Source organism: Callorhinus ursinus, unplaced genomic scaffold (assembly GCF_003265705.2).
Source record: "Callorhinus ursinus isolate GAN/ISIS: 27379988/994484 unplaced genomic scaffold, GSC_fseal_2.0 scaffold12, whole genome shotgun sequence".
In the NCBI taxonomy this organism is placed as follows: domain Eukaryota; kingdom Metazoa; phylum Chordata; class Mammalia; order Carnivora; family Otariidae; genus Callorhinus; species Callorhinus ursinus.
In genome coordinates this window covers 9325396-9349973 of record NW_027397074.1, presented here as the reverse complement: position 1 = coordinate 9349973, position 24578 = coordinate 9325396, and the positions used below count along the sequence as shown (strand labels likewise).

The window sequence follows — 24578 nt, the reverse complement described above, 5'->3', positions numbered from 1 at the left end:
GGCGGGATGGGTTAGCCTGGTGATGGGTATTAAAGAGGGCACATTCTGTACGGAGCACTGGGTATTATGCACAAACAATGAATCATGGAACAGTACATCAGAAACTAATGATGTAATGTATGGTGATTAACATAACAGTAAAAAATTAAAAAAAAAGAATAGGATTCTGTGACAAAAGAATAGTTAGAGAACAAAAGCAATCTCCTAGCAGTTAATAATTTACTGCCTGCAAACAATTCAGTATGAAGTTTAGAATATAAAGTCAAAGATATTTCTCAAGAAGTTAAAAAAGTTAAAATAAATAGAAGATGAATCCTGGGGACAGATATCATACTAATAATTCCTAATGGTTCCTGATGGTTCTAGGAACCATGAAGGAGAAAATACTAGGAAGAGATTTAAAAATAAATTAATTGACAATCACTTCTGAGATATAAACACATAAATTTACAGATTAAAAGGGCTAACTGAGGACTTAGTAGAGTACGTGAAAAAGATATATATTTAGAAAACTATTGTAAAATTTCAGTATGGCAAGGGAAAAGAGGAGTTTGTAAATGGCCAAACTGATTTACTACAAAGGAATAATAATAATCAAACTGGTATCAGACTTCTTTACAAAATTGGATCCTGGAAGAAGGTGGTACAATGCCCTCAAAGTTGACCGGTCTTCATACTGGAACACATGGAGATATGAAGAGAATGGTGGGCAGAAACCTCATCACCCCACAGTTAAAGTGTGGGATATTACTTTCCACATAATCTTTTTAAAGGAAGTTCCTTAAGTGTGAGTTGCAGAAAAATGAAAGTGTAAATGGAGAAACTACCACAAAAAGTGGAGGATGGACATATAGAATGTGGAAAAAAGAGAACTGAAACCTTGAGAGTTACAGATATATGCCAGAATATTTTATAATCAGCCAAGACGGCAGCAGGAGAATAGAGGGTAAAGATGGGAATTATTTCATAAGGAAGAAAAAGAATTTCATAGGTTTGTTATTTTGAGAATTTTGAAGAACATAAAACTTGACAAAAGCAATAAAATAACTCACCCTATTGCTGGAGTGGTGGGGGGTGGGAGGGATGGGGTGGCTGGGTGATAGACATTAGGGAGAGTATGTGCTATGGTGAGCGCTGTGAATTGTACAAGACTGATGAATCATGGATCTGTACCTCTGAAACAAATAATGCAATATATGTCAAGAAAAAAAAAGAAGAAGAAGATAGCAGGAGGGGAAGAATGAAGGGGAGTAAGTCGGAGGGGGAGATGAACCATTAGAGAGGATGGACTCTGAAAAACAAGCTGAGGGTTCTAGAGGGGAGCGGGGTGGGGGATGGGTTAGCCTGGTGATGGGTATTAAAGAGGGCGCATTCTGTGTGGAGTACTGGGTGTTATGCACAAACAATGAATCATGGAACACTACATCAAAAACTAATGATGTATGGTGATTAACATAACAATAAAAATTATTAAAAAAAAACTCACCCTGAACTCCAGTAAAAATATAAATAGTGGAATGAATGATTGAATGAATAAAACTAGATGGAAAAGAAAATGTTATCACACCATAACATGGTTCCATGATAAATACTATTTAGGTTATCATGAATAAGAACCTCATACTACCTTTCAATTTTAAAAAGTAAGCTATAGATGAAGACCAGAAGCATTAATTATTGTTGTAGAACTGAATAAAATATAACCAACCTTAACAACATGTAAGAAAATGCTTACATAACTGAAGAGAGCAAGTTGGAGAACTGAAGAAAAGGTGGTGTGTGGTAGTAACATACAGATCCTACAAAATGAGAATTCAAAGCATACTGGCTCTTGTTGATGGAATAACAAATAAGAGTATAAGAATATAATTTACAACAGAAACAAAACTAAAAGCAACAATAGTCATAATCTCACTCTTTTTTTTAAGATTTTATTTTTTATTAGAGAGAGAAAGCGATAGAGAGAGAGAGCATGAGCAGGGGGAGAGGGGCAGAGGGAGAAGCAGACTCCCCATGAGCAGGGAGCCCGATGCAGGGCTTGATTCCAGGACCCGGAGATCATAACCTGAGCTGGAGGCAGATGCTTAATGGACTGAGCCAGGTGCCCCTGTAATCTCATTCTTATAGAGACAGGAGATTGAGAATAAAATATTGTATGACTTCTCTGCTTCCACCTATCATTCTATGAACACAAAAGATCACTTCTGAAATTGAGTAAGAAATATTGACATACTTTTACACATGTTTAAAAGTAGAGAGCTGGGGAGGGGGCCTGGGTGGCCCAATCAGTTGGGCACCAGACTCTTGATTTCGGCTTAGGTCATGATCTCAGGGTCATGGGATTGAACCCCATGTTGGGCTCTGCACTGGGCATGGAGTTTGCTTGGGATTCTCTCCCTCTCTCTCTGCCTCTCCTCTGCTATCTCTCTCTTTCTCTTAAAAATAAATAAATAAATAAATAAATAAATAAATAAATAAATAAATAAATAAATAAAGCAGAGAGTGGGACAAGAGGAAAACAGGAATTAGCCAGAGAACTGTTATTTTTTTTTTTATTATAAGTCCATCTGTACTATTTGCTTTTTAAAATTGGTGCTACTTTTAAAAAAAAGCTTTCATTTTGTAATATTTTAGATTTATAGAAAAGTGACAAAGATAGTATAGTACACTGTTCTTTCCAGTGTTAACATTTTACATTACCATGGTACATTTGTCAGAACTAAGAAATTGACATTGATACATTACTATTAACTGAACTCCAGACTTTATTTGGATTTCACTGAGTTTTTCATAATGTCCTCTTTATGTTCCAGATCTAGAATCCAGGGTCATACAATGCATTTAGTTTTCAGGCCTCCCTAGTCTTCTTTGGTCTGTAGCAGTTTCTCCGGCTTTCCTTGTTTTTCACGACCTTGACAATACTAAGGAGTACTAGACAGGTTTTTTTGCATAATGCCTTCTAATTTTATCTGTTGTTTTCTTACTATTAAGCTATGGTTATGGGTTTTGGAAAGAACACAACAGGTGGAGTGCCCTTCTCTTCACATTATCTCAGAAACATGCTATCTAAATTACATCCTTCATGATGTTAATCTTAATTACTTGGCTAAGGTAGTGTTTTCCATGGTTCTCTACTGTGTAAGTCCCTATTTTCTCTTTTGTTGCTCTTTTCTTTGGAAGTGAGTTATTAAGTCTAGGCCACAAGCATGTGTGAGGACAGGAATTAATCTTCACCTTCTGTAGGGAGTAGTGACTACACATCTTATTTGTAATTCTTCTGGGAAGGAAAAATTTTCTCTTTCAACTATTTACTCATTCAGTCATTTACATCAGTATGGCTCGTGTATACTTATTTTATACTTTAGATTATAATCTAGTATTATGTTACTTATTTTGTTGCTGAAATTTTTCCAAGTGTGGCCATTTGGGAACTCTTTTAAGTGGGGTTTCTTTGAAGTTTTTCTATCATTTCATTTTTGAGTGTTTCCTTACTTCTTGGAAATACAAGATGATCCAGGCTCTTTTGTTGATTTATTTTTGACCTGGTCTTAGAACCAGCCATTTCTCTTAAGTACCCCTGTTCCTTTTTATTAGAGAATAGTATTCAGAAACCAAGGTCTAGATATTAGATGTGCTTGTTGTTACTGTGGTGTTATTGCTTCTAGGACTTTTCAATGTATATAGCTAGGTATTTTATGTGTATATCCTAATCTATGTATACATACTGTATTAAGGTTCTCCAGAAAAATAGAACCAGTAAGATGTGTGCATTGTAGAAAGAGATTTATTTTAAGGAATTGATTCATGTTGTTTTGCAGGCTGGTAAGTACAAAATCTTCAGGATAGGCCAGCAGGTAGGAGACCCAGAGAAGAGCCCATGTTTCAGTTCAAGTTTGAAGGACATCTGGTACAAAATTCCTTTCATGCTCAAGAGAGATCAGTCTTTTATTTCACTTAGCATAATACCATATAGGTTCATCTAGGTTATTACAAATGGCAAGATCTCATTCTTTTTATGGCTTAGTAATATTCCATTATATATATGTGTGTGTGTGTGTGTATATATATATATATATATATATACACACATACACAACCACATATGTATTTATATATATGTACCACATATTCTTTATCCATTCATCTACTGATGGACACCTGAATTGCTTCCATATCTTGGCTATTGTAAATAATGCTGCAATAAACATAGAGATGCATATAAAAAAATTAAGAGAGAGAGAAGGAGTCTTTTTGTTCTATTCAGTCTTTCAACTGATTGGATGAGGCCCATCCTCATTATAGAGGGTAATCCACTTTATTCAAAGCCACTAATTTAAATGTTAATTTTATCCAGAAACATTCTCATAGAAATACCCAGAATAATGTTTGCCCAAATATCTGAGTACTGTGGCTCAGTCAAGTAGACACATAAAATTAATCATCACACATACATATCATAACTTTGTTTCCAGTATAAATATATTTATATATTAAGCTAAACGTGAGTTGATATTTATGTCTCTGACTCTAATCCAATCTCAATGTTATTTTTATAAATATGTGTTTTTATTTTTTATTAAATATTTTAAGACATGAAACATCTTGACTTTCATTAATAAATATAAAATTGAGAATTTTAAATTATATATAATCAGAAAATGTTTGAAATTAGTGAAGCAGGGAAATAATCAATGACTCCTAATACATGTCAGATATTTCATACTTTTTATTTGGTTTAAGCTACCCAATTGTGGGAGGGAAACATCACTGGACAAGTTGGGAATCTGAAGCTGAGAGAAAATAAAGAACTTGTTCCAGTTCTTATAGAATGTTAATTTATAAGTAGTGGATCAGAGGAAAGAAAATAGCAAAGTGCAGGCAGCAGGAGAAGAAAATTAATTAACACTAATTAAGTTCCTAGGGCTGCTGTAGAAAGTGCCACAAACTGGGTGTCTTAAAACATCAGAAATGTATTCTCTCACAGTTCTGAGGTTAGAAGTCCAAATTCAAGGTATCAAGCAGTGCCATGCTCCCTTTGAGTCCTCCATCAGGGAATCCTTCCTTGTCTCTTCCAGCTTTTGGTAGCCTCAAATACTCTTGGGCTTGTGGGAGCTTAATGCCAGGCTATCACCTTATTTGCAAGGCCTTCTTCTTTTAAAGATATAACTCATATTGGATTAAGGCCTACTCTAATGACCTCCTCATTTTGTTATCTGCAAGGACTGTTTCCAAAAGGTCCATTCACAGGACTTCAACATATCTTTTTGAGGAACACAATTCAACCCACAATTCCTCCTGAGTGATGCTAATATAATTCAGAAAGCCACTGAGATTGTAGTCAAGACAATGTAGCCATGATTTGCATGGAGAGAGGACATCCCAGAGGATGCAGCAGGGCTAGATGGTGGTGTTGACCTAAAAAGGGTAGGGAGGGATGGAGATTCTGTCTTTCCTATGTTTCATTCAGATTTATTTCCTTACCTAGTTTTCATTGTTTTCAAATCTTGATTGAGGTGTAGGAGCGTATATGCTAAGAATATAAGTTGTAAATGCTAACAGAGTTGTTCCTTGCAAAATTCCTTGGGACAATCTGGTGTAGGCTCAGTTGGTTAAGTGACTGACTTCGGCTCAGGACATGATCCTGGAGTCCTGGGATCAAGTCCCACATCGGGCTCCCCGCTCAGTGGGGAGTCTGCTTCTCCTTCTGACCCTCCCCTCTCTCATGCTGTCTATCTCATTCTCTCTCTCAAATAAATAAATAAAATGTTTAAAAAAAAAAGAAAGAAAGAAAGAAAGTATCAGAAGTGGGGTATAATGTATTTCCCTGCACCTCCAACGTACCTTGGAATTGTACAAAGCAAAACTTTGATTCCCTAAATGTTTCAGCAGCAGGCATGGGGGTTTTTGACTCAGAGATGAGGGTGAGAAGTAGACAGTATAAAAGGAAAGACACAGTAGGTGTAGGTGCCAGGGTAGCTGACTGTATTTATTTGTAACACCACACCATTTAAGAAACATTTCAAGAAATGCTATTATACTGTACATTATTTGGGTTAAACTATTGTACAAATTGGGAAGTTCATAAAATATGGATCATCAATGTGATCTGATTAGTCACCAGGTTGCAATGTCCAAGGAAAGTACATTTAAAAAAAAAAAGATTTTATTTATTTATTTGAGAGAGTAAGAACGAGAGAGAGCACAAATAGTTGGGAGGGGTAAAAGAGAAACAGACTCCCCACTGAGCAGGGAGCCCAACGTGGGGCTCCACCCCAGGACCCTAAGATCATTACCTGAGCCGAAGGCAGATGCTTAACCGACTGAGTCACCCGGGTGCCCCGGAAAGTAGATTTATATTTAAGTTTCTGTCAGTCTGTGATATCTTAGCTTAGAAACAGTGAAACTGAACAGTGGAGAGATTATTTCTTTCAAGTCTAAATATGAGGAAAATGTTAAACTTTAAAAGCAAAGAACATTTATTTGCCCTTCCAAATCTGAAATTAAAACATGGCACATTCAAGGCTCCACTGACTGTTAACAGAGCACTGTTTAATGACTCATTGTTTAAAGGTCACTTTCTCCATTAAAAGTAATTTCTTGTGTTTAATTTGTATATACTCCCACCATATTTTAGTTTGATTCAAATCATTATCCTAAATAAAATTTTTAAAAGGCTGATAAGGGAGGAATTGAAAAAAAAAGAATAAAAACAACAGATGATTATGGGTTTAGAGAGTTTTAAATGAAAATAGATGGTAAAAAGAATCAAATATGCATATTCTGTATAAATATGTCATGTAACCAAAAGGTACCCCAAGAGATACATAAGGTATATAAAGAACATAAATCCCGTGGAGAAACAACATATTGTCACCAAAGAGTATACACACTCAAGAGATTTAAATTAAATGGAATTCAAATAATGAAGTATTTCCTAATATTTCCTTCAAAGAAATCTTTTTTTAAAAAAGATTTTATTTATTGATTTGACAGAGAGAGATAGCGAGAGCAGGAACACAGCAGGGAGGGTGGGAGAGGGAGAACAGGCTTCTTGAGGAGCAGGGAGCCCGATGTGGGACTCAGTCCCAGGACCCTGGGATCATGACCTGAGCCGAAGGCAGACGCTTAACAACTGAGCCACTCGGGTGTGCAAAGTATTTCCTAATATCGAAGACTGTTGCACTGTAGAAACCTTTCCACTGGTCTCTCTATACACATATAGACAAATGACAACAATATAATAGACAATTAATGGATGCACAAGTCTGATTTGTACTGTCAAAATTGAGGTTGTATCTTTAGTATGCCTATGTTATAGGAGAATTACAATATATTTTTGTGTTTGTTCTTAAACACTGCAGACCTAGGGTCAGAATATTCCTAAAAACTTTTAATAGGACACTTTTTCAAAATATATGCATGTGTATTGGTGGTTGAGGGGTGAGCTTTTTAAAATCAGGAAAAAAATGGTTCATATTGAAAAGGGAAGTTTTCTAGACGATATCTTACCCATGTAGTGAATTTTTGGAGTTACAGGTGCACACTGTATGCCTTCTAAGATATCAAGGAGAAAAATATCCAGTAGTAGCACTTGATTCTGTGGTCACAGATCAATACTTCTCAATAAGTTTTACTTTTGTAAAATTTTCATATTTTCTATAATTATGAAGTACAAATGATTTTTTCCTAGTTGATATGGATTTGCTGTAGATAAATACAAAGAATATACCATATATTCCTGAAGTAATATGCTTTAATTACAAAAGTTTTGTTATTAATTTCTTTCATTGCATTTTAAAACTGAATATTTAGTATCATTGATGATATGTATTATAACTTTATTTGAGAGAGATAGAGCTCAAGTGGGAGGTGGGGTGGCAGAGGGAGAGGGAGAGAGAGAATCTTAAGCAGGCTACGTGCCCAACCTGGAGCCCGATGCAGGGCTCGATCTCTCAACCCTGAGATCATGACCTGAGCCGAAATCAAGAGTCAGACACTTAACCAACTGAACCACACAGGCACCCATGTAACTCCTCATTTAAATCATAGCTATTTTTTTTGAAAATCAGTGTATAATTTTTTTTAACTTGAATGTATTAGGGTAACATGCTGATCAAAAGAATCTTTTGGATAAACTGAAGAATCCTTTGGTAAAGCAAGTTTTTTAAAAACCATGCTGTTATTAATGTATTAGTTAACTCTAGATTTTTAATATATGAGATTATTTCAAATGATATATACCTTAAAATCCAGATTTTTAATATATGAGATTATTTCAAATGATATATACCTTAAAAATAAAGAAATGGAGATGGAAATCTACAAATTGATAGATTAAAATATGAAAATACAATTAGAAAATTGATTTCTTAAAAGGTGATATTCTTGTTGCTTCAGATTAAGACCTTGATAGAAGGAAGCTGGAATGAAACAAATCTAGAATGAAACATGAGAAGAAACATAATTATATCCAATTTCTAGAAACAGATTTTTTTCTCTTCTACGCCAAGAATTGCTGCTATTAGTTTCTTTTTAATCTGCTTTTATTTTTATGTTTAATGTGACAAAATTTTCAGAGAATCCTGTTCTAAATTTTAAATGGAGAACTCAAAACATATTTTCCAGATTTTAATTTTAAAACTTAAATGAAAAAGAATTTAAGATTAATGCAGACCACCTGTTCCTATAGTATTTGATTATCAAGAATCATCCAGTTCAAATGTTCCCACAGTTTTTACAAACTCAAATTAAAATTCAAATATGGCCTTCAGGGGAAAAACACGACATAATTACCATCAAGAGTAAAGTTATGAGGCTTGGAACATGGTTACTTAAGAAGCCTGTAAGAAATTGCATGTGTTATAATGCGACACCAACAGTGACAATAAAATATTTTATTTAGGCTTTTTAAGGTCCACAGAACATCACTGAAAGAAAAGTTTAATTAACTGAGCGACCATTTGTCCAGCAGTCACTACGTGACAAGACTTGGCTTTGCTGCTGGCTACAAACCATCCAAGATTCCTATGTCCTGCTCTGTAGGGGTTAGCCATCAATGGACAAAAGGTTCACACAACTGTAACATTAAATGATATGGCAGAGGGATAAACAAATTTGGGGGAATACAGAAATGAAGGAATAGGTGTTAACACACCTTATGGTATCTAATTAACCAAGCACCTAACAGTAGTTGTTATAATTCTCATTTTGCAAATAACAAAACACTGGCAAACAAGCAATACTCCAAATGATATAGTTAGTAAGTTAGGTATCAGAGATGTAAGTAAAAATTTATTTGACATCAAAACTGATAAAGTTACCAATCTATATATAACATCCAGGACTTGACTGCTTTTGCCTAGGATTATAGAAAAGGAATGTTCTACACAGAGGATTTATTTGAGGTGAGTTTCAGTGAATAAGAAAGAATTTGCCAGGTGGGTGAATTCAGGAAAAACGGGGAAAATAGCACGTGCAAAACCACAAAAGTGTGAGGAAGCGTGGTGTTATCAGAGAATTGTAAGGTAAGGCATTTGATACATATGAAGTTTAAGGCTCCAGAGGAAGGAATGGGTAAGAGAGAGTGAGGGATTAACACAAAACAGTGAAAGGGAATATAAGAACCATGAAAATAAGCTGGAACTTTATCCTTCAGTAAACGAACAAAAGATTTTTTGATAACCCTTGTGACAATCGGCATAACAGGTAATCAGTGACTTGTAATTTTAAAACCAGACTTGACCTTCCCTGATATTGATGAACCTCATGTTACTTAGGCTTGACTCCACTGTGCAAATTCATTTCTGGATTAGCATTTACTAATGCTAAGTTTACCTAAGTAACAAACTCAGCTTTAAAAGGAATAAAAACAACTTATATAACTATAGAAGTACTTGGATGGATGATGAAAGAATTTGCATGAATTTTTGTTTTATAATTGTGTGGTCTTTTACCCAGCCAATTTATTATTGGTTCCCTCTTCCGCCTATATTCTCTAAATCCTCTTCCATCTATATGCTGATCTGTTCATTAATCATCAGAGTTCTAGCATTCTAATAGATACCAAGGAGGATTACACAGTGATTCTGCTTTCAAGCTGTCTAGAATTTCATGATGAAGATAGGATGTCCACATTTATCATTCAGATCTCTGAGATGAAGTGTTAAGTATCCAACAATAACAGAAAACCTTCTTCAGGACCTAAATAGCTTAGAAGAGGTGAGGGTCTTCACTCCCCTTTCCTATTTATTGGACTATTTGATGCACCAAAGGCAGTGAAAAACAGGAAATATATGGACTCTGGAAGAGGCAAATCTGAATTCATTGCCTCGGGGGAGGGCCTAGGAAGGGGAATAGGGTGCCTCAAATTTCTGAATTGGCCTTCTTGTTTGCACAATAGAGATACTTATAACTACTTTTACAGACTAAAAGAAGTACTCTTTGTAAAATATTTATTAAATAATGCGTGCTCTTTCAAGCATTATCCGCCCCCCCACCCCTGGTCTGAATTTCAGTGAGCCCATTGCAATGGACACAATCCCTCAGGGAAAATTATTTCATTGAAATGTATCCTGAGAGTTGCATATTTTAACTTATGTCATGTTTGTTAAAACGTAAAAATTATATATTCTTCTTTAAAGTTGTTAAATGTCACCTGAAATTTCAAAGCATTAAGTATCATGACAAAAAATAAGTTAAGTAGAATAAGGAGTTGATGGTTTTCAAATTTACTATACAGCTCTATATTCTGGAAATCACTGGTAATAGAAGACAACTGAATTTACCATATGATTTTCATCATGAGAATGCCTCTGCTAGGATGTGAAAGTTGCTGTTTACACAATTTAATTCTCTACTTTCTAGTCAACCATTTAAAGTCCACAAAGAGTAGAAAAATGGTAAAATCTGAAGATTACATGGAAAAGGCCTTTGACCATGTTGAAGGGCTGTAGATGGGAGTCAATTAGCCGTTACTAACAGTCCTGAAGTCATTACTCCAGCTGGTTATTATTTTTGAGCCTCATTACACACATCTGACAATCAGAGGCACTTACACAGCCCTCTCCTGGCTCTCCTGTGAGAATAAATATGGAAAGGGTTTTGTACTCTCAGGTGAAGAGAAAGAGAGCTTTAGATACAAGAGGTCTATAAAAATAGTTTGCCTTTCTTTAAAGAAATCTTATTGTGGATGCATGTATATACATTCAACTAATAAACATTATCTATTAAGTAATGGTGGGTTACATTGCAACTGTAGTTGTGAGGTTCATCTTAAAGACATATATTTCCCCCATAGAGGTTTCACATGAAATATTACAATAAGGACAAAACAGAATTTTCATTTTACGCCTGTGAGGAAAGTGTGAATGATTACAACACTCTTACAACTTGGTCAGGTGCAGGTACTAAAAAAGTAAAATCACTAACAGCCTCTTCTACTGAAATTCTTTATAATTCTACTTTTACATTTGAAATATTGTAATATGTAAACATTAGAGATGATGCGCTCTTATTTTGGTTCAGTCAGAAAATACAGCACTTTATGATGTTTGAGATGTTGAAAGGTATTTAAAAAATGCTGAAGAATTAAACTTTGAATTTTGTTAAGAGCTTATACATTCACCTGGTTTAAAATTACAAAGGTAAAAAGAGGCAAACAATGAAAATTCTGTCTCTGTCCAGAGCAAACCACTGTGACTGTTTTGTTTGTTTGCTTAATGCCAGTGACCCTATAGTTTGAGAAGGCTAGTCTAGTACCTATCAACAGAGAAAGAGATCAAGGGTCAGGGATATAAATTAGCTATGTGTTAAGAATGAAAGTTGAGATACACTCATCTTACTGAAAAATAAGGAATGATTTTAATGAAGGAAATACTAAAGCCTATCAACTATGCAGGGAGTAGTTGCACACACAGATTTCTAGACCAGACCTGTTTGACCGGCTTGGTCCCAGAGCAGCTAAGGTAACCCCAGGAGAAGAAAGGCTGATGTAAACAAAGTAAATAACCATTTGAAGTAGAGACTTTGAAAGGTACAGTTCAGGAAATTTAAAGTGCTAGCATCTGGAAGTTGAGAAGCGGAGAAAGATGGAGAGGAAACACTTGCTCAGGTTCATATTCAAGGCCCTAAGGCGGTGAGTCAGCCATGCTTGAGTTTCTCTTTCTGTTCCAATATTTACTATCCATGTGTGACTTTGGACAAAGCTTCAGTGTTCTCATTTGTGAGAGAGTAACATAATTAAAGAATGCTGTTCATATAATATACAAAGTGCTTGGAATATATATGGGCTATCCTCTCCTGAGACATTTATTAGTTATGACAATAAGGAGACAGCTTTCAAACTCTGGCGGACTGAGATTCTCTTGTTAGATAAAGTTGGCTCACATAGCTCATCTATATGATGGAGAAAAATCTGAGAAAGTCTATTTTCTTTAAATTTGAAACAAGAGAATTAGGAATAGTTGGGTACCTCACTGAAAATCAGTCCAAGAGTTTAAGGTAAATGGCTTTTTTCAGGATCACCAAAAATGTAAAATATTAAAAATAAGGCCATTACAGAAGAGAAACCTTAGTGTATAAGATGTCACACCATTTCTTTAACATCTTAATGAAAGTGATTCTAAGTATTTTGACTTGGATGTTTTTTTTCCCCCCAAGACCTTGATGAGGGCAAACTTTGTAATTAGTGGCCTCTAAATTGAATTGTGTCATTACTTCTGGGGATCTATTTGGTGTCCTCCTTTCCCAAACTAGCTTACTGAGTTAGCTCATATTATTTCCCACCTATCAGGAAAGAGTCAAAGACTCATCCTAGAAAAGGGGCACTGGCTACCTATAAAGGTACTGTTTCGTTAAGGTGTTTTAGGTTTTTAAGTAGTTTGGAGAAATGGGGGCAGAGATTAGGGGCAACTATTGCCACTCTTAAAATTTCACTATGCGGCCCAAGTTACAGGCAAGCGTGAGCACTCATTTCATCCATGTGCTTCCTTGAATCTGCCTTGGCTAATACTCTCATTAATTTCATGACTTATTTCGAGGTGAGGCCAATGGTAAATGTCTCAGTACTAAGCAAATACCATTAAGGGTCTCAGTATTAAGCAAAGAGCATTCAATTAAATACATTGAAAAGAAGTTTATTTAGGCAAGGTAGAATCACAGCACAAAATGCATAGACTGCAACTAAATCTAAGCTATTTGTCATAGTTTCCAAAGCCTTGTGAATATGTGTGAAACGTTGATTTAATCCTTTGGGTTTTTGCAAATTGAGATAGGTAGTAAACTTCCTTGTAAAAACACCATTTGATATGCATTTCACTTTGCCTTTATCTTGGTTCCCTGAAACTTAAAGGTAAAATGTATAATATATTCTACCTTACATGGATTTACAGATCAATCAGTGTCTAATGGTTACACATTTCTAAATTAACAATTATATAATTTGTGTGAATGCTTACAGCAATCTTCTTTCTAATGATTTATTCTTATCCCTCCTTAATTGATAAATGCTGACTCAGACATCAGTAGGACAATAATAGTGCTCAGTATAGAGCGTCTTGATCAGTTTCAGAAGGATTTCAGAGAAATGTGCTTGGTGCTTATTCCTGTTTGCATCTGCTCTTTAAAACTGTCAGATGTTTTGTGGTTAAATTCATTATTATAAACTTAAGGAGCTGCTCACATTTTTATTGCACTAATCACAAAAATAGTTTAAACTGTATTAAACTTTTAAAAATAATCCATCCATTGAATTAGTAATTTCTTTCATAAACATAGACATTTGCCCTGGAATATAATTTTTAGTTTTTGAAATTTGCATTCTTTTGAACTCTTAAAATTACATTTGATGTCATCCCTTCATAGCTCATCTGTACAGAAAGAGTTAAAGACAGGTTTATGTCAACTGGACATAACAGGTGATGCTTAGGCGCATGAAAGATAGGTCTTAATCACCTGTTCACTTCCTCTCACCTGAGATTTAATTCGACTGTCCCACACCAGCAATGATTTTGCACTCTCAGAAGTATTTTCTATGATTCAGTTTATAAGAATTTAGTGATCTGCTTTATTTCATAAAGAAAATTATAAGGAACAAGGTGGAGAAATCACATTCCATATTCTTTTTGTATAGTGACATCTGTGGGCTGTTGTAGCCCACAGTGATTTTTAAACAAGTACCTGCTCATTTTATGGGGGTCAAAACTCATTTGTCCTGCTGTTCAAATATCTAGTCCATTGTGGTCCAGAAAAATAATTTTCACTTAAACATTAAAGTCAGTTCCAGAGTGTAACAAGTTTTCCTGAAAGTAGTGCTGGAAATATATCCCTAATGCCTAGATTTGTAAACTTCTGCTGGCCTAATTCAAACAGCCTTCTTCCACAGAATTGTGAAATAATTTCTTGTAATTATGTTTTGAGACTATCCTAGAGGGAAGAATTCTGAATGTGAGTCGATGTGGAGAGGTCAACAGAATTACTGCCTTTGGGATATTAAGGAAACGCAATGGGAAACAACACCCATTAAAAGGGTGAACTGCGATGAGATAGTTGGTTTATCTCTACCGGTTTTAGAAAATCTGCTGCAGGAAAAGGATAAGACTCATGCCCTTTTACAAACACATCTCTTTGCCTTAAAAGGATGCAGGGATCCTTTTCTGGCAAAAAACTGCTTTGCACTTTGATATTTACGGCTAAGCAAATCCTGAATGCCTTCCAAGAGCTGCCGGTAACAAAATCCTTGGAGCGCACCCTATGAGTTGCTCACTCCACCGCGGACCGCGAAAAGATCAGAGTTAGCGAGCTGGTTCTCTAGCCTGCAGCAGCGCATTCCTGCATCTCCGGGCAGTGTGTCCTGGGGTCGGCCCCGCCCGCCGGCCGGACGGATCGCCGACCGCCCTCGCGGCTCCCTGCCACCCTCTCGCGGGCGTGCTCTGGGTGGGGCCTCGCGGCAGCGGTGATGCGGCGGGTGTGCTGGGCGGGTGAGGCGAGCTGGCTGGGCGGCGCGCCCCGGCAGCCCGAGCCGTGCGCTGCGTCGCTGTAATCGGACACCCGAGCGCTCGCCCCCGGTGCCCGGCCACTTTCCATTCACTCCGAGGTGCTTGATTGAGCGACTCAGGGTAGGTAGGGCTCCGGGTGCCGCGGCACTGCGCCGCTGAGGATTCCTTTACAAAGAAACTCAGAGGACCGGGAAGAAAGAATTTCACCGCTGGGACGCTCTAGAAATTAAGGTCTTCTGGGGAAAAAGACTAGAGAGACACGCGGAGCCACACCGGTAGCAAACTGATGACTTTTACGTGCTGATCTCTTCCCATCTCGGTAAGCCGCATTCATTATTTTTGGCATTACAAGTTTAGCAAAATACAACTTTTGGTTCTCTGTGTCGACTTTTTACACATCGGTGTGCTCAAGTCTGGACATTTTCTTAAGAGCACATGCAGTTTGTCAGGAAAGTGTTTCCCTTCCTGAGAGCCCTGCTTGAGTTGTTTCTTTAGGTTATGACACCTGCGGAGAGTTTAAAGTTGAGTATTTCACTGCCTTCTAATGCAGGATTGCTCCAGAGGACGTAAGATTCCTTTTCTTACGTGTTATTAGTGTTCCATTAGTAGAAGTGAAAACAAGCAGCATGTCTAAGTGTCTCAGTTAAAGGGAAGTTATAATATACTGGGGGGGGGGGCACGTGTAAGACCCTTCCTTGGCTTTCCGTCACTTCTCATCTCTAGGTAGGCTTGAAACCACATTGCTCTGTATACTCACTTCATTTGACCTGTCATTTCATCTTCACTATTATTCTTTGCAATTTTTAGCATATGTTGCTTTTGGTGAGACATACCAGATAAAATGCTAATAATAGCAATATGTAAAAATGTGTAAATATTATCTGCCTGCTTAATAAAGAGACAAAGGTTAGTCATATTTATAGCCTTTTTTTTTTTAACTATAAAGTCAATAAAACCAGGGAGCAAATTACTAAGGGAAAGTTACCCCATAAAATCAATTTTCTTCTAAGGTAATTTAGGGATGACAAGGTGAAGAGGTTGTGGAAGCAGGAAGAAACTGTTTCGCTTGAAAATTACCAACACAAACATCTCTAGGGTTTCCTCCATCTGTGTGGTAAAAGAGGCAAACAGTTTTGTTTCTATGTCTCATACCATATTACCACCTAGGAAATCAACTGTTTAAAATGTTTAAATTGTTTAAAGTGGCATGTTCAGTTTAACTGTACTTTTTCTTCTGTATTCATGAAGCAGTCTTTTCAATTTTTCGTGGCATTTCTTTATTGAATAAAAAATGTTAAGATTCTTAAAAGACATATAATAGTGAACATTAGCATTGTTGTAACCGGTAAAAATAAGTTTCTAGATTAAACTCTGTCATTTTATTGTATAATTACATCAGACTCAAAACAATATGATTTTGTTCATGGTCCTGGGTTTATTTTGCATATTGTGGCCACTAGAGCTACTGTAATCTCTAGTTACCCACTACCTGATCTTCCTTGATATTCAGACATTAGTTAATAGCATGTATCAATGTTATAGCTACAGTTTCAAAAGGCAATGCTTTTCTCTCTGATTTATCTTTTGGAATTTTGACAGCCTGCTTTCTGGTTGATTTATTTTAAATATGCATTGAGGGATACATGGTTCACTGGATTGTTCACCACTAAGTCATCGGTTTGAATTTGGCACTAGTCCATGGTTACCTCATCTGCATCGTTTAACAGCTGCATGGTCATCTGTATAAATTGGCAGATAACTAATTTGAGTGATTTCAGTGGTCAGGGATTGAGCACACATATATTTATGTGTAGAAACCCCATTTCAGAGATGATTACTTCAAAAGAGGTAACGAGGATGTGAGTGAGTGCACATGAAAGTTCATGTGGCATTTTCCTGCTACTACTATATTTATGGTAAAAAGATAAGTTTTCATCCACTAATACATATTGTTAACCATTCTCAAGTCTTTTCAATGTTATGTGATTGTTAGAAGATCAAGTTTAAATATTGGGTTTTCCTTTGGGAACCAATACCTTTTTCCTGGATGCTTTGTTCTGCTTTAATATTAGCATTATTTGCTGAAAGAACAAACAGTTTCTTTTTTCGCAAAGAAATCACAGACACAAATGAATCAAATCCAAATTTTCACATCTAAGAAACAAAGTCAGAGCACCTCCTACTGTTTGCATGACTGTAAAAGTTCAGATAAGTCTTTTGTGAATAAGGTGCTTTGTCTAGATTGCTAGTTTTGTGTGTATCTGTGTGTATGTGTGTGGGTGTGCTTCTAAAATGTGAAATGAAATATAACAAACTTGTTACCTCTCTTTTAAAGGTACTTTCCCTTGGATGTTAACTTACAAATCTGAAGAAATGGCATTCCGGGCAATTTTCGTGTTGGTTGGAGTATTTGTTTGTTCTATCTGTGTAAAAGGATCGTCCCAGCCCCAAGCAAGAGTTTATTTAACATTTGATGGTAAGAAAGTTGATAAATACTCTGGGGAAAATGTCATTTGAAGTCTTCTTTAAAATTTCACATCCGGATCCAAGCATTAATAATAAAGATAGTAAAATATTACCAACTATTGATTAATGTTGAAAATATTTACTGGACTTTTTTTTTTTGATAGCATGGCTATTTTAAATTATTGGTTCATAGACAAAAGCCTTCTATTGCATTTGTTTACGAAAATGCTTGAAGTATAATCTGCCCATTTTGAAGTATCTTCTTACTAGGCACCTGGTGTTTGAGAAGCACCCTCTATATGCTAATCCTCATCAGCAGAGAAGTCTGTGAAGGTTTAATTACTTAAAATTTTTCTTAATACATTTTGGTCTTAGCCTCCAAACTGGTTTCTCCATATGTTGTTCTAATGGTGCTTCTTCCATGTCCAAAAGGAGTTCCTGAGATTGGCAAAATCTCCTAATTAATTGAAAAGGATCTAAAAGAATAGTTGGAAATATATTTTTGATTGCTGTTGTGTACAAATGTTATCTTCAGAAGCTTAGGAAAATGGATGTGATTTCAAATTTGCACAAATGTAAAAGGTGTAAGACCCTCTGAGGATGGTTTGCAAAATGTATGCATGAGCTTTAATGTAGATGGTTCAAACAACTTACAGATGGATGACTTTGGTCAATCCATGCTAATTGGATAAGAATAAGAAATGGATCAAGAAGATCATCTTGCCAATCAGGGTTATTTGTATTTTTATTACTTCTTTCAACTTACTTTTTGCATAAACCTTAGTATCATTGAGCATATTTTCATTTTACTTGAGAAACAGTATACTCTCAAACCTTTCTATAGCAGAATGTCTTTGAAACGCTTTATTATCTTGAATTTCTAACAGCAGGATGACTGACACTTACCAGTCAAATGGATATCTTTTTTTTTTCCTTTCCTCCTTAAGTCACCAAGGGCTTTCCCCAAGGTTATCATAAGCACTGAAAGAGCTTTATTTAAATAGAACATAAAGTGTGTGAACTTCTAATTGCTTCCTTAGCTTCTAATCCAGGTATTCTCCCTTAAAACCCATGGCTGTTCAGTTAAGTTGTAAGGAAAGGAAAAAACAGACCCTTGGAAGTGTCTTTTTTTTTAATTACTGTAACATCTTGTAGTCTACTTACACCTTTTCTTTCAAGTTGAGAACTAGGAAGTATCTAATGAAATGAAAAATAAAGGCATTAGGTAGTAGTACAATTTGTCTCCTCTTTTCTATATTTCTCTCAATATATATAGGAAGATGGAGTGGTCTCATAGATTAGTTATCTAAACCTGTTTTGGTACATCAAAACTAACCAAACTTTTTTTAACCCAAACTTAACTCAAAATGTGTAAATATTAAAAACAAGTGTGTCACCAGAGATAATCCATCAAGTCCATTATTCAAAGACTTTACAGTTTATCTTTTATAGAGGAAATTAAGTAGTATAAATTTTTAAAACCAAACTTCAGTACTAAGTGGGACAGTAACTGCTATGTATAGAGTGACTAGAAGTTATGATGGGCTTTTTAAAATACTCCATGTCTAATGCTCTCAAACTCAAAACAGATTTTTGCAGGATAAGACTTACCTTAATTTATAACATATGTAGAATATAGCATGATAAGATAAGCTATTGATCTGAGAGTTCTATAGTATTTTATTCTTTCTAGGAAATAATCAGGTAGAATATCACTTAATTTGTTTTAAAGAGATATATCAACAGGGAGAACAAATAATGAAATTCCATAATTTCTAAATTAATACAAAAAATTTCTACAGTGAACTATATTTTAGGCATAGTATCATAGAAAAAATACCTTGGACAAAAACAATTGTTAAAATGTATAAATTTTTAATCATTAGTGCATAGTCATTTTCTTAAGAGATGTAACAGTATATTTGTTTCAGATGCCTTTCCCGAAATTATTTAAAGTTTCTCATTGATTTTATGATGACTTTTCTGTGTATCACAATGAAGAAGTAACTACATTTCTTCCAAAATTATTTAGTTTTGACATTAAAATATAGAACTTTGTACAGGGTTGACACATATATTAATATATATTAATTAAAATATGTATGATATATACTTTCATTTATTTCAAAATTTCTATCACTATTTTTCAGCCAAAACTTATGAGTTGGAAAATGATTCTAAGGAAATTCAAATAATATCAGGTTACATCATACAGAAGTCATTTGCATCTTTATATTCTCTCATAATTACCTTGCCTCCTGACTCTTTTGTCTTGAATTCTTTTCCTTCACTATTACTTGGTCTTCTGCCAGTCTCTTTCTGGATGGGACTTTAGAAGAATCCCCTCAGTCTTGTCTTACAGTCCAGTTAACAATCAAAGTCAATTTAAAAATGTGTGAAATAAGAGATCTCTTTTCCCATCCAAGTTTTATCCCTCCTTTTTGTGGTGGAATGATGGAGTGATAACATTTGGGAAACAGTGATTTACAGATTTGCCTCCCCTATTGATCTAGTGCAAGGTCAACCAGATGGTCATGTGTCCTATGGGAGAATGTACTTCAGATGTTATTAATTAGTTACATTTGTACAAGCTAAATCTTGCAGGTTAAAGAACTGTGATTACTATTAGATACTACATTTTATATTGTTATCATTCTAATTTTATGCCAAGTAGCTTTCCAAATAAATATAAAGTTCATACAAAGACTTTTTGATTAAGTTGAATGTTTACTGAAAAAAAATCCAGTAGTTTGACAGATTCACATATCATAGCATTATTGTCATTGTATTTTTTTCCTCAGAAAATCTTTAGAATCTATAAGGGTCATAAAGAAAGTCAAGGCTACTTATGTACAATAGACAAATTTGTTTTGCTTGTTAATATAGAGGGAAAGCATTGTTGAAATGATTTTGCCTTTATCCAGTAGGGATTTTAGAATGTAGTATTTTACAAAGCCAGGAATAAATACTGTACAATTTTATAAAAGGTATCAGTTGCATGTCATTTTACAAAAAGTTTTTGAGCTTGAGAAGAATGGAAATATTATCTGTATTTTAGAAGATATAAAATGTGATTCTGAGTTAAATGTGTTAAGTATTGTTTCTGTTTTAAAATGAGGTATATTCTTATAATAAGATTACTTTTTCACTTAGTAATTCAGATTATGAATCTAAGATACTCAATTTATTGGCATGAGGTTGTCTATAATATTACCTTACTAGCCTCACTATGTCTGTAGGATCTGTAGTAATGTTCTTTACTTCATTTATGAAATTGATAATTTGTGTCTACTTCCTTTATGTTCCATGCAGACATCAGTTTTTTCCTTTTTATTGATCTGTTAAAATAATCAGCTTTTGGTTTTGTTGTTTTTATTATTATTATTATTCTGTTTAATATTTCTTTGGTATATGCTGTAAAATGAAATTGTCTTATTTCTTCTTGCTTTGTGTTTAATTTGCTCTTCTTTTTGGAAATTCTTAACATGGAAACATAGGTCACTGATTTGAGAACTTTTTTTCTAATATAACCAGTTATGCTACAAATTTCCCTTGAAATAGTATGTAGCAGTGCTCCACATATTTTGATAAAATGTGTTCTGATTTTCAATCAGTTCAAAATGTCTTCTAATTGCTCCCCTTATTTTTTCTTTTAATCACAAGTTATTTAGAAATATGTTGTGTAATTTGAAGATATTTGTGTATCTTTTATTTATCTTTCTGTTGTAGGTCTTTGTTTCAGTCTCTTCTTGTCAAAGAACATACATAATATGCTTCAGGTTCTCTAAAAACTATTAAAACTCATTTTATGGCACTTACTATAGCCTATATAGAAATTAATGTATATTCTGCTTTTGTCACAGGGAATGTTCCATTAATGCCAGTTAGATTCAATCAGTTGATGATTTGCAATGTTTTCTATATCCTTACTGATTTTCTCTCTACTTGTTCTTTCAATTACTGACAGAAGAAATTGAACTCTCCGTCTATAATTATGGATTTGCCTATTTCTCTTTTCAAAGAGGTCTATCAGGTTTTACTTCATGTTTTTGATTTCTATTATTAGTTACTGACATATCTCTGATTATCCCTGTAATAATTAGAGTTCTAAAATGTATTTTTGTCTGTATGTAAGATTTCTATCTTTTTGTATAATGAAAAATACCAACAAAACTTTAGTTATAATTAAGTGGGAAAAATGTTTGTCATGATTCTAATGCCCTCTGGGAAGTTTTTATTAAAATATTAGGAAATATGTTTAAACATATATCTTTGATGTTTATGAAAGTGTGAAGATTTGATTGGCAGTGTAGTGTCATGAGAACAGCATTTACATGGATTATCAGGATTTTCAAACTCTGGTCCCTTGCTAATTAACCCTGAAACTTTGTTAGGGCCTCAGTTCTCCCAACCAGTTAAAAAATTTGGAGGCTAACTTAACTCTAAGACCTCTTATTACATTTGATGTTTAAGCTTAGTTTTGCTTTATAGTACCATCTCCTTTGAGGAAGTCTTCTACAATAATTCCTTTCAGTGCTTTCAAAAACATTTTGTAGGAAGAACTTGGGCAAGGGAAAGAACAAAACTAAACAAACAATTTTTTAAAAATTTTTTTTATTGTTATGTTAATCACCATATATTACATCATTAGTTTTTGGTGCAGTATTCCATGATTCATTGTTTGTTCATAACACCCAGTGCTAAACAAACAATTTTTAAAAATTCATGGATTTTGAAGTCATACGGAGGTGGTTTTAAATCATAGTTGCCTGCTACTTTCTGGGGATGCTACATTGGGGTAGTTACCTAATCTTCCTAATCCAGAATTTTATCATCTGTAAAATGGGAATAACACATAGAACTGTTTTGAAAATGAAATGAATTAAGTTTGTAAAATGTGTTGTGTAGTATATAGTGTGCATCTTATTAAAATACACAAAGACTTGTATTAGAGTTAGTATTTATAAATTCTTTTAGGGTAAAATTATGGTCCTCTTTTGTACCATAATTACTTCCACTCCACTTAGTGTAGAGACTGCCATTTGTTATTGTTCAATAAATGTTGAATTAATATACATTTTGATACTTCTTAACCACTATACCTCCCCAACTGATAGAGTCTTAGTACACTACAACAGTGCTTCAGTGAATCTTGGTTAATTTTTTTTTTTTTAGAGATTTTTTTATTTATTTATTTGAGAGAGAGAGAATGAGAGATAGAGAGCACGAGAGGGAAGAGGGTCAGAGGGAGAAGCAAACTCCCTGCTGAGCAGGGAGCCCAATGTGGGACTCGATCCCGGGACTCCAGGATCATGACCTGAGCCGAAGGCAGTCGCTTAACCAACTGAGCCACCCAAGCACCCCGAATCTTGGTTAATTTAAAACAATGATAGTTACTAGGTAGAATGCAAAATTTCTTCATCATAGCATTAAGATACAAATACCATGAGAGAAGAATTTTTGTTAATTTTTGCAGAGATAGCTTTATACTCATATCCTGGTACATAGCTGATGGTCAAATATTTTCTATCTACTTCCAAACTTTTTCCCACATTATTCACTAGAGATTCAAAGTAGTCTGGGAATTCAACTTTTATATTTACTCTTTCCAGTTAATTCTCAAATCTCTTTATCTGTTTTCTTCCCTAAAAGACATTTAATCTCTATAAATTTTAGATGTTTTCTTCCAGAGAGTTTTTTGTGTGTTTTGATTGGAAGCCTAGTTTTCTATATTAAAGGGAAGAGACCTCATACATACACATCCTTCCACAGTGTCTTTACTGGTGACCTGTCAAGGATGTTGCCTTAGCATGTCTAGATATGTCTAGACTTTTAAAGTAATGCACAACTGCATTATTATTTTAAGATTCTATTTTTTAAAAGTCCAATTTTTCATGATAACCTTAATAAGAACCCTGCTTAGTTAACTTCTTATGATTATCATGGCATAGTTCATGGCTTGAAATTGTAGACAACTATTTGCCACTCTTGGGACGTTTAAGAGTACCATAAAACCTCAGGAATGTGGAGGGCATGTAGGATAATTTCTGATCCACTTCTGTACGATGATATGAAATATATCTGTATAAATATACCCATAAAATAAAATACAAATATAAATATATCCATATAAATACCAAATATAGGTTATATGAATACTCCTAAAGTAATGGCTATTAAATAGTATATTAGATTTTTTCCCCCTTTTCCTTTGATGAGTACATTGAAATTTATTCAGGAATATTTGGTCTTTGGAATACCTTTTGTGTACAGAAATTAATAGATCCTAAAGTCAGTATTTTAATTGAGACTTATTTATTGAACCAGTTGATCTTACATGAGCTAATGAGTGTTATTAAGTTACTGAAATAGCAAAATTTCTTGCTTGCTTATGTTTAAGATTGGATATCAGCTGCCATTCAGGAGTTAAGTTGTCCAAAATTACACAGTAGTTCCACCTCTGTCTGTTACCATAAAGGCAATAATTCAGCCATGTACATATTTTATCTCTCCAGCACAAACCTCTAAGATGTCATTGTTTTGTTTTTTTTTTAAGTAATCCTGGTAAATATTGGATTATCATTTATATTTGAATGTTTTTAGATCTAGAAACAAAATATCCTGAAATAAAGAGGTGGGATGTCCCCACATCCCTCATCACTTTTCTCTTAAATAAAGAAGCCTGGGGGACACACACACACACACAGACACACACACACACACACACACACACAACCAAACAAAACAAAATAAAATAAAATAAAGAAGTAGGGTGCACTCGATATCTCATAGACTTCAAAAAGCCTGAATATCATTTTACTGAACAGGCAGCAGTCTGGCTCTACTTCAAATTTTCCTTTGGCTCAAAACTCATAAGTTGTCAAGGTGGCCATGGAACTATATAAAGCACTTACAAAGCTCTGAAAACTCAAAAATAAATTCACCGATACTTAGATGCATGGCAGGAAAGCCTTTTATTTGTGATTGTTATTAATTCTTTGCTTGTGTTCACTAGAACAGTAAAGAGTCCCTACTACTAAACTGGCCCCCACTCCACTGAAGCCTGTGACTAATTGCCTTAAACTCAAAAGGAAAATGACAATTAAAAGATTAAAACTT

At 34.7% G+C, this 24578-nt stretch overlaps 1 protein-coding gene across 2 annotated transcripts in view; it reads left to right on the top strand.

The window, feature by feature from the left end:
- Positions 1-14705: 14705 nt before the first annotated feature.
- SEMA3C (semaphorin 3C) overlaps positions 14706-24578 on the top strand; it is a 178831-nt gene continuing 168958 nt past the window's right edge. The window contains exons 1-2 of one of the 2 annotated variants that reach the window (XM_025872795.2): positions 14706-15312; positions 17329-17469. In XM_025872795.2, coding sequence (XP_025728580.1) covers positions 17343-17469 — 127 coding nt within the window. In that variant the 5' untranslated portion in view covers positions 14706-15312; positions 17329-17342. Of the gene's footprint in view, positions 15313-17328; positions 17470-24578 lie in introns of those variants that run through there. The other variant, XM_073898718.1, reaches the window with a different exon arrangement.